The sequence below is a fragment of the Ascaphus truei genome, chromosome 2 (genome assembly GCF_040206685.1).
Source record: "Ascaphus truei isolate aAscTru1 chromosome 2, aAscTru1.hap1, whole genome shotgun sequence".
Classification (NCBI taxonomy): domain Eukaryota; kingdom Metazoa; phylum Chordata; class Amphibia; order Anura; family Ascaphidae; genus Ascaphus; species Ascaphus truei.
This window is the reverse complement of record NC_134484.1, coordinates 309,702,344-309,713,362: the sequence shown is the minus strand read 5'-3', so window position 1 is coordinate 309,713,362 and position 11,019 is coordinate 309,702,344. Positions and strand designations below refer to the sequence as shown.

The 11,019-nt window shown below is 43.4% G+C and overlaps 1 protein-coding gene across 1 annotated transcript; it reads right to left on the bottom strand.

The window, feature by feature from the left end:
• Window positions 1-386: 386 nt before the first annotated feature.
• Window positions 387-9,638, bottom strand: LOC142487331 (uncharacterized). The gene is made up of 2 exons (XM_075586458.1): window positions 7,599-9,638; window positions 387-5,168 (listed from the first exon to the last, which is right to left on the bottom strand). Exon 2 carries the CDS (start codon window positions 4,775-4,777, stop codon window positions 2,699-2,701), a length of 2,079 nt encoding a protein of 692 aa, XP_075442573.1. The 5' UTR covers window positions 4,778-5,168; window positions 7,599-9,638; the 3' UTR covers window positions 387-2,698.
• Between the last annotated feature and the right edge of the window lie 1,381 nt (window positions 9,639-11,019).

Genomic DNA, 11,019 nt, shown 5'->3' with positions numbered 1-11,019 from the left:
CTACTGCTCAGATGTGGGCTCTAAATTATGTATCTTAGGCCTGGGTGCACCCCGGATCCCAATAATGACACAGAGTCACGTATTAGTTTCCTCAGACAAGTAGTCAAGACAAGACTGCTGAGTTTTTTGTATTACAACCTGTTTATATCAAAGTAGGCTAACACTAGCCAATCATTCAATGCCACACCTATTATGCGGCAAAGCTTATCCAATTATATTATTACATTAGTTAGTAGAAAAAAGGCACGATGGGGGCGATGGGGGCGGGGGTCTTGTCGGCAGATGCAAGTTTCACAGGAATGCCGTGTGTCCTTGCTTTCTGAAGTTATGTTTCGTTTTCTCTGTAATCAGTTGGCTTTAGGTCACTTTGCTACTTCTTTATTGCGTGGGCCAGAGTCTGTGCAAGCAGCATTCCACAGTCACCTCGGATAGAAAACAGTATTAGTAAAAAAGCACAGCAGACAGATAAATATGGAGACGAGTGGTTTCTATAAAGCATAGAGATATGCTTAGGGATATTTTATCCTTCACAGTCCCCCCTAGAAACCACGAGACAAACATAATCTTATAAAAATAATAAAAAACCTAAACCAAAAAGGATATACTTTCCCTATGACTAATCTTAACCTTAGAAAAACTACCTGAGGGTGTTGGTCGGCTGTTCATGAGCTTCTCTCATCCCCGACAACTGCTTGCTCGCTAAGCTCGAAGACCTACAGAACATACACAAGGAGTCCCTTCCCTACCGACAAACAAACTAGGGTCTGGGAACTTGATTGGTCACCCCTGTCACTCCAGAGTACGATAATGGACTGTTCTTATGTTCTCTTGTTTTTGTAATGGCATGTTTTCCAAAATGACTTGGGTATCGTTTCGAAGAACCATAGTGGGTACCCACTCGGATCCAGCTTTTTTACATAGACCCTTGCAACAAGGAACAATACAAAAAATCACTATCGCGAAAACAAACAGAATGACCAGAAGAAATACTGCAAGTTGGGTCAACCATTGTCGCCATCCAGATAACCATAAAAAATATTGGTCCCAGGGGTCTGTAATACCTGAATTCCGTTTGAGTTCCTCTGATAAATTCTTTAGTTTATTAATAGCTGTGGTGACCTTACCGTCCGGCCCTGTATTCCCGGGAATATATGTACAGCACGCATCTCCAATCATATGGCAAACCCCTCCTTTCTCTGCCAATAGCATATCTAGAGCCATTCTATTCTGGAAAGTCATCGTGGAAGTTGGTCCTAGTTGGTCGGCTATACCCTGTAGGGCATCACAGGTGTAGTTCACAAACCTTTGTTGATTATAGTAAATATAATTAATCCAATCCACATTCTTGTTTACTGTTACTAGGGGCATAAGAAATGACTCAAAACCGGTTTTTACTTGATCTCTAGCTTTAAACTCATCTGGGACCCCCCTTGGGACTCCTATCGCATCAATATATACATGTGGATCTAGACTCCCTGCTGGGACTTCTCGTTTGTTGATTCTAGATATTTTTACCGATAGCCCAGATTGATCTGGTTCCAGAGGTATAATATGCATGGGCATCAGGATTTTTATTAAAGCACATTGTCCTGTCCAATTTCCTTCAAGTCTGGTTCTTACTTTGAGATCCACACATAACCAATATATATCTCCCAATGACTGAACCTGATTTTGTAATCGAACACCGGACATATTGGAGAATCCTACACAATATCCCTGCGTGAAGTTACCCAAAAATCTGGTACCCTGCAAAGACTCGTAACAGATGTAATTACCCTTGTACACAGTAATTCCCTCCCCGGGCTTCGGGGCCTTGGTAGTGAGGGGATATCTTTGTTTCCATTCTTCACAATGAGAGTGCTTGGAGCTTCTGCTGGTGTACAAACTAATGAAACACTCTTCTACATTTATAGGTATATTTAAAGGTACTGTGCCAAGGTGGGGCCTAGCTGCAGCGCAGACATAACAGTTACTTTTGTTATTTCTCTGTGAGGAATACCTCATCCATTCCAACCACAGATTGACGTCTGAAAATCCTGTTTCTAGGGCCATCGTATCGTGAAAAGTGGGGTTGCCGAGTGCGATCATACCTTTAGTACTTTGGAATTGACTGCGTTGTGGGGAAACGGGGTCTTTCCATTCATTATTGTTATGCATATCTTGAAGATAAAAGGGGATGAGTTGTCGGTTGGATTCATAAACCCGTCGATAATAGTCGTATTCGCCCATAATATATAGTCCCGCGTCCCCTTTACTAGGATTCTCGATCGTTAGTATCAAAGGTATACTATTGTGAATTTGGCCCTTAGCACATATTCCCTTGTACTGAAGTGTCATACGAGAGATCAGGGATTTACCTTTTTTATCCTTGCGGTTCATTGCTGATTGTGGTTTATACCAGCAGTCAGTTCCAGTGTTCCACCCAACTGCGCCCCAGTATCCACAACTATTTCCCCAGTACATATCCGTCACACAGATATATATATTTTTATATTCTGGTCTATTTTGGTAACAGGTCCATGGTATTGACGTGTTACTACACTTGGCAACATCACAATAGTCGAATTTGTACGTCGCGATGTCTGCGTTTGAGGAATTGTACCAAAATGTAGTTTCCCCTATCTCTTTGGTGATGGCGACTTGATAGGCCACAACATAGGGGATCAGAAAGAAAAATCTTAGTATAAGATACATTACTTTAAGGAAGAGGGGTGGTTGTCCTTTTGCAGTGGGATGCATGTATCCAGGTAGATTTTCCTTGTATCTTTACAGATGTGGGGATAACCAAAGTTACCAGATGGGGGCCTGTGTATCTCGGGTCCAATGCGTGCTTCCTCACGTACTTCTTCACATAGACCCAATCTCCTTGTTTTATCTCATGAGTTGTGTCGTCAGTGTTGGGACCTGGAAGAGAAAACAATACTACAGAATGGAGGTTAGATAACTCCTCACTGAGCTTGATAACATAATATACTTGTCTATCATGCATCTCCCTAAGGTTCGCATTCTCGCAAATATTTCTAGTTCTAACTGTACTTCCAAATAACACTTCAAAAGGAGACAACCCAGACCTAGACTGTGGTGTGGTTCTAACATGGAACAGAGCTATAGGTAGAAGGTCGGGCCAAGGAAGTTGGCTTTCCTGGGTCATTTTTAGCAGGGCTGTCTTAAGGGTCTGGTTCATCCGCTCAACTTTCCCACTACTCTGGGGATGATATGGGGTATGGAGGGCCTGTGTCATACCCAGGGTCTGTAGTATATCCTTAAAAATACTAGCAGTGAAAGCTGGGCCCTGGTCACTTTCTATTATTTCAGGAAACCCGAATCTGCAGCAGAGTTCAGTAATCAGTTTCTTTGCGGTGGTTCTTGCTGTCATATTAGACACAGGGTACGCTTCGGGCCATCCTGAGAACATATCCACTACTACAAGTGCATACTCATATCGTCCTGATTTTGGCATTTGTATATGATCAATTTGTATCCTTTGAAAGGGAAAGTCTGGTTTCGTAAGATGTTTTGGAGGTGTAGGTTCAGTTTTTCCTGGATTGCAGGTTTGACAGATAACACAAGCTTTGTTCAACTCCACCAGAATCTTTCTAATACCAGGTGCAAAGTATAATTTGTTTATTACTGCTAATGCTTGGTTATGTCCTCTGTGAGTGGGTCCATGTGCCCAGGTGGCGATTGCATAGTACATATGTCGGGGCACACAAATATGGTCTTTGATTTTCCATAGTCCAGTTTGTTTTTCTTGTGTTGCTCCTGCCTTCTCCCAATCCTCTTTTTCTTCTTTAGGTACTGTTTCTTGTTCCTTCTTCATCTGTTTTTGGTAAGGATCTATATCGTTCGAGGGAGAAATTTTCTTGGCACTTCTTGTTATTACTGGTGCAACAACTGTGGCCTCCTGCAACGCTGATGACGGTGGATCTTTTCGAGTCTTGTCTTCTTGAAGGGCAGCTTGCTTGGCTGCTTGGTCCGCGAGGAAATTTCCCTGTGTCTCTGGTGTATTCACCTTTCCATGTGCTTTGATTTTTACTACCGCCACTTCCTTCGGTAGCTGTAGAGAGTCCAATAGTCTTTTTATGGCATCCGCGTGCTTGACCGGCGTTCCACTTGCTGTAATGAATCCACGATTAGCCCAGATGGTTTCAAAATCATGAGTGACTCCAAAAGCATAGGCACTGTCTGTGTAAATGTTGACCTTTTGACCTTCTGCGAGGTTACAGGCTCTTTCGACAGCAATTATCTCCGCTTCTTGTGCCGATATATGGCTGGGGAGAGCTTCTGCTTGGATCACTTGGTCGACTGTGGTGACGGCGTATCCGGTATGGAATAGTCCGTGTTCATCAGCAAATCTGGAACCATCAGTAAAAAGGGATAGATCAGGGTTTTCGAAAGGTGTCTGTTGAGCCCGGGATGGGGTACCTTTCCGCTGTAGTTCTGTTATACAGTCATGGTCTTTCGACTCATGGATCCCCCCTTCCACCGGAATAAGCGTTGCAGGGTTGAGTACTGTACATTTCTTCAGGGTGACATAGTCTGGTATGAGCAGTGCAGACTGTAGCCTCAGTAAACGTTGCATGGTTAGGTATTTCGGCCTAGACAGGTTCAGAATAGCATGGATGTCATGCGGTGCTTGGATAACAAGAGGGTGACCCATAACAATGTCTGCTGCCCTGTTGAAAATTTCGAATGTTGCTTGTACTGCTCGGAAGCAGGATGGGTGCCCTTGTGATACAGAGTCCAATTTAGCAGAGTAGTAAGCCAGAGGTCTCATTCGGTTACCGTGCGGTTGTGTGAGGACACCCGTCTTAGCATCCACATATAGACAGAGGTATTCCCTATTAATGTTCCTAATTCATTCCTCAAATTAAAACTAAGTAGCCAATGTGAACCTGACTTTGATACAATCTAAGTTCCTGAAACTTTAGGGCCTCATCCCTTGCTAACCACTTGTTTCCATAATTAATTATATCCTGTCTGCAGGTCATATCCCTAAGACCTGGGAAACTACCAGAGTTTGTCCCAATCTTCAAAAATGGGAACAAAAACACTGTCTCAAACTACAGGCCAATATCCCTTTTCCCAATACTATCCACTGTTATGGAAAAATATTCCCTCCCAATTTAAGCAATTATTTTACCCCTACAAATTTCCCTAGCCAATCCCTATCTGGCTTTTACCCCGAACACTCCACTTTAACTATTCTGCTAAGAAATTTGAAATGCCTTGTATATAATGCATACCTTATTCACTTATGTAACTGCTTTTGCAACTATGTATCCCCTGTATTTAACCCTATACACAAGACACACCCACAAATGAGAGGTGACTCCCAAATTCACCCCTTTCTGGCAAACCCATTCTAGATTACACAGCAATTTTTACAATAACCACTGCTTACGGACACCTGGAAGAGAAAACAATACTACAGAATGGAGGTTAGATAACTCCTCACTGAGCTTGATAACATAATATACTTGTCTATCATGCATCTCCCTAAGGTTCGCATTCTCGCAAATATTTCTAGTTCTAACTGTACTTCCAAATAACACTTCAAAAGGAGACAACCCAGACCTAGACTGTGGTGTGGTTCTAACATGGAACAGAGCTATAGGTAGAAGGTCGGGCCAAGGAAGTTGGCTTTCCTGGGTCATTTTTAGCAGGGCTGTCTTAAGGGTCTGGTTCATTCGCTCAACTTTCCCACTACTCTGGGGATGATATGGGTTATGGAGGGCCTGTGTCATACCCAGGGTCTGTAGTATATCCTTAAAAATACTAGCAGTGAAAGCTGGGCCCTGGTCACTTTCTATTATTTCAGGAAACCCGAATCTGCAGCAGAGTTCAGTAATCAGTTTCTTTGCGGTGGTTCTTGCTGTCATATTAGACACAGGGTACGCTTCGGGCCATCCTGAGAACATATCCACTACTACAAGTGCATACTCATATCGTCCTGATTTTGGCATTTGTATATGATCAATTTGTATCCTTTGAAAGGGAAAGTCTGGTTTCGTAAGATGTTTTGGAGGTGTAGGTTCAGTTTTTCCTGGATTGCAGGTTTGACAGATAACACAAGCTTTGTTCAACTCCACCAGAATCTTTCTAATACCAGGTGCAAAGTATAATTTGTTTATTACTGCTAATGCTTGGTTATGTCCTCTGTGAGTGGGTCCATGTGCCCAGGTGGCGATTGCATAGTACATATGTCGGGGCACACAAATATGGTCTTTGATTTTCCATAGTCCAGTTTGTTTTTCTTGTGTTGCTCCTGCCTTCTCCCAATCCTCTTTTTCTTCTTTAGGTACTGTTTCTTGTTCCTTCTTCATCTGTTTTTGGTAAGGATCTATATCGTTCGAGGGAGAAATTTTCTTGGCACTTCTTGTTATTACTGGTGCAACAACTGTGGCCTCCTGCAACGCTGATGACGGTGGATCTTTTCGAGTCTTGTCTTCTTGAAGGGCAGCTTGCTTGGCTGCTTGGTCCGCGAGGAAATTTCCCTGTGTCTCTGGTGTATTCATCTTTCCATGTGCTTTGATTTTTACTACCGCCACTTCCTTCGGTAGCTGTAGAGAGTCCAATAGTCTTTTTATGGCATCCGCGTGCTTGACCGGCATTCCACTTGCTGTAATGAATCCACGATTAGCCCAGATGGTTTCAAAATCATGAGTGACTCCAAAAGCATAGGCACTGTCTGTGTAAATGTTGACCTTTTGACCTTCTGCGAGGTTACAGGCTCTTTCGACAGCAATTATCTCCGCTTCTTGTGCCGATATATGGCTGGGGAGAGCTTCTGCTTGGATCACTTGGTCGACTGTGGTGACGGCGTATCCGGTATGGAATAGTCCGTGTTCATCAGCAAATCTGGAACCATCAGTAAAAAGGGATAGATCAGGGTTTTCGAAAGGTGTCTGTTGAGCCCGGGATGGGGTACCTTGCCGCTGTAGTTCTGTTATACAGTCATGGTCTTTCGACTCATGGATCCCCCCTTCCACCGGAATAAGCGTTGCAGGGTTGAGTACTGTACATTTCTTCAGGGTGACATAGTCTGGTATGAGCAGTGCAGACTGTAGCCTCAGTAAACGTTGCATGGTTAGGTATTTCGGCCTAGACAGGTTCAGAATAGCATGGATGTCATGCGGTGCTTGGATAACAAGAGGGTGACCCATAACAATGTCTGCTGCCCTGTTGAAAATTTCGAATGTTGCTTGTACTGCTCGGAAGCAGGATGGGTGCCCTTGTGATACAGAGTCCAATTTAGCAGAGTAGTAAGCCAGAGGTCTCATTCGGTTACCGTGCGGTTGTGTGAGGACACCCGTCTTAGCATCCACATATAGACAGAGGTATTCCCTATTAATGTTCCTAATTCATTCCTCAAATTAAAACTAAGTAGCCAATGTGAACCTGACTTTGATACAATCTAAGTTCCTGAAACTTTAGGGCCTCATCCCTTGCTAACCACTTGTTTCCATAATTAATTATATCCTGTCTGCAGGTCATATCCCTAAGACCTGGGAAACTACCAGAGTTTGTCCCAATCTTCAAAAGTGGGAACAAAAACACTGTCTCAAACTACAGGCCAATATCCCTTTTCCCAATACTATCCACTGTTATGGAAAAATATTCCCTCCCAATTTAAGCAATTATTTTACCCCTACAAATTTCCCTAGCCAATCCCTATCTGGCTTTTACCCCGAACACTCCACTTTAACTATTCTGCTAAGAAATTTGAAATGCCTTGTATATAATGCATACCTTATTCACTTATGTAACTGCTTTTGCAACTATGTATCCCCTGTATTTAACCCTATACACAAGACACACCCACAAATGAGAGGTGACTCCCAAATTCACCCCTTTCTGGCAAACCCATTCTAGATTACACAGCAATTTTTACAATAACCACTGCTTACGGACACCTTTGGAAAAAATAAATGGTTAATTCGTTATAACATACATCACATATTCAGTTAATAGACAAATGATTTTGTATAAGACTTCACACTAATGTCTTGCTTTATATAATCTCTTTGCACAGTGCTGAGCACATGGTCAGCTTTATAATTTTAAAGACACTCTGCATATTCATCTGACTAAAGAAAAAATATTTTCTATAAGACTTGTTTCCGGGCAAAGAGCCATTTTGTTTCTGGGCGTTTCGCCAATTGACCCTGAAAAGATAAGATAAAGGTACACCACGGCTTCTTCCTCAAAAATAATAATTATTAGCTTGAAACTTTCGCTTAAAGTTTAAATACATGGAGCTTTATCCAGAGCCCTAAGAACTACATTTTTATGACCTTTCAAAAATTAACCAACAGGCTTTTATATAGCTGAGGTTCATATAACTTCTTAACACACAAAAAACGCCACACGCTCATGCTATTTCCCTCCACTCAGTTCTTTTTAATGCTTTCTGTTTTGAACTTTTAGAGTTTCACTGACTTCATTCACTACAAATTTATGCTATCTTGTGACAAGGGGGCATAATTTTATTTCCTCGTCTTTTTCTTGACTAGCAGGCTCACGGGGGCGGTGAGCTCCACAGGAGTACCAATTATCCCGGCATACTGGGTTCTGTGATTTGCATATGGGACATAGACTATTTTGAGGATATGGAGGGGGAGGGTTAACTTTAGGGGTAGAAGGTATAGTTTTGTCACTTTCGGGTACTTTCATATAACAGTAACTTTCCTTATCTTTCCCTCCACATTCTATTTCAGTGAAACTTTCCTTTTGAAGCTCAATAGCCACACTCAAAAATTTCTCAGCATTCTCCCACAATCCTTCATCTTTCAACATTCCTTTACATGCCTGGATTCTATCTTTCAACATTTTTGGTTGCAACCTTCCCGTAGGGGGTAAATCCAATACTTTGAACAACAATTTACATTTCTTGGTATACTTCTTTCCCTCCCGTTCTGTCACAAGAGTTACGGAATCCCGTGCACCAGAAGGCAAATCCTTCTTTAAAAACTGCGAGAACATTGTCTATATTAAAAACAACCTCGGACATGTGCGCCAATTACCGGCGGTACCTGGACTCTTGAGCTTCAGCGATAAATTGACCTAGACGGGGAGGCGCGCAGACCGTCCCCGGACCGTCACCTGTATGGACGATCCTCCTATTATCTAACAATAGATATCCTTACACACTCGTCCCCTAACTACTTATAATGTCGTTATTCCGTAACCCTTATGACATATGAACATAAACCACACATCTGGCAGGCACAAGACCTTACCAACTATATAAATCCTTGGCGGGAACCACCAGACTCTATGGTCTTGTATAGATTAACAATACTTAGCCCATCAACCAAGTGTCGCCAACCTGAACAGACTGACAGGAGTTCGGTAAAAATATATTCTGAATATATCTTACCTTGTCCTTAGAGGTTGATCAGACCCCCAGATCAGTCCGGACAGGGGACGTCCTCCTTGGATGGAGATGGGTTCAGGATTGTTCCGATGTCCCTTCACAAGGATCCTGCCGACTACGCCAACTGTTAAGGTCCCTTCAATCGAGGGTCTCTACTGCTCAGATGTGGGCTCCAAATTATGTATCTTAGGCCTGGGTGCACCCCGGATCCCAATAATGACACAGAGTCACGTATTAGTTTCCTCAGACAAGTAGTCAAGACAAGACTGCTGAGTTTTTGTATTACAACCTGTTTATATCAAAGTAGGCTAACACTAGCCAATCATTCAATGCCACACCTATTATGCGGCAAAGCTTATCCAATTATATTATTACATTAGTTAGTAGAAAAAAGGCACGATGGGGGCGGAGGTCTTGTCGGCAGATGCAAGTTTCACAGGAATGCCGTGTGTCCTTGCTTTCTGAAGTTATGTTTCATTTTCTCTGTAATCAGTCGGCTTTAGGTCACTTTGCTACTTCTTTATTGCGTGGGCCAGAGTCTGTGCAAGCAGCATTCCACAGTCACCTCGGATAGAAAACAGTATTAGTAAAAAAGCACAGCAGACAGATAAATATGGAGACGAGTGGTTTCTATAAAGCATAGAGATATGCTTAGGGATATTTTATCCTTCACAGCAGCACAACGAGTAGGGAACATGGTGCTTAAAAAGTAACAAGGCATACTTGTGGGGTGCACCAGCACTCTTCACCCTTTACTTCTCCCTGAGTGCCGGTGGCAGATCGCACAGGGTGATGTCGGGCACCGTATCAATGCGAGCGACAGTAGGTCTTTTGGGAGCGGGTGTGCTTGAGGCGACGGGCGATGGTAGGTTGTCTGGGAGGAAGCTTTCATCCGGTCTTGGTTGCCGTGTTGTCTCCTGGCGTGGTCTTGACGGGGTTGTCATGTCCTCCTCAATGGCATACATGTACACTACATCTTCTAGTGGAGGGGGTGCGCTTGGTGATGGAAGGGGGTCGAAGGTCCCATTCATCACATCCATGTCACCCCCCTGCTCCAGCATCGGGGAAACAGGGGCATTAACACCGAGCAAATAATGTATGCCCGCTATGTCAGCCTCTATCTTCTCCATCCGTCGATCTATCCGTTGATCCATATGTTGCATCCGTTGATCCATATCTAGCATCCGTTGATCCATATGTATCATCCATTTATCCATTTGTAGCATCCATTGCTCCACATTTAGCATTGTCTCCAGAAGCAGATCTATCTTTGCTAGCACAATAGAGTTCCCGGGGAGATCCACACTTATCCCATTCAGCATCTGCTCTAACGAGCTACTCCTTGTGCATGGCGTGTGAATATCTGGGTGGATGGTTGCAACTGAGGATGAGATGGGGGTTCCATGGAGAGCAGCAGGCAGCGACGTCGAAGAAGAGTGGAGGAGGTGACCTGTGGATATCTGTTAGAGGAGAAGCGGCAGCGTCGTCGAAGAGGGATGGAGAAAGTGACCTTTAGATTTCCAGGCGAGAAGCAGAGTCGTCTATGAGCAAAGGAGAAAGTGACCCGTGGATTTCAGAGACAGCTTCGTCGGATAGAACTAGAGAAGATGGACTGTGGTTTTCCGGGAGGGCGGCGGCAG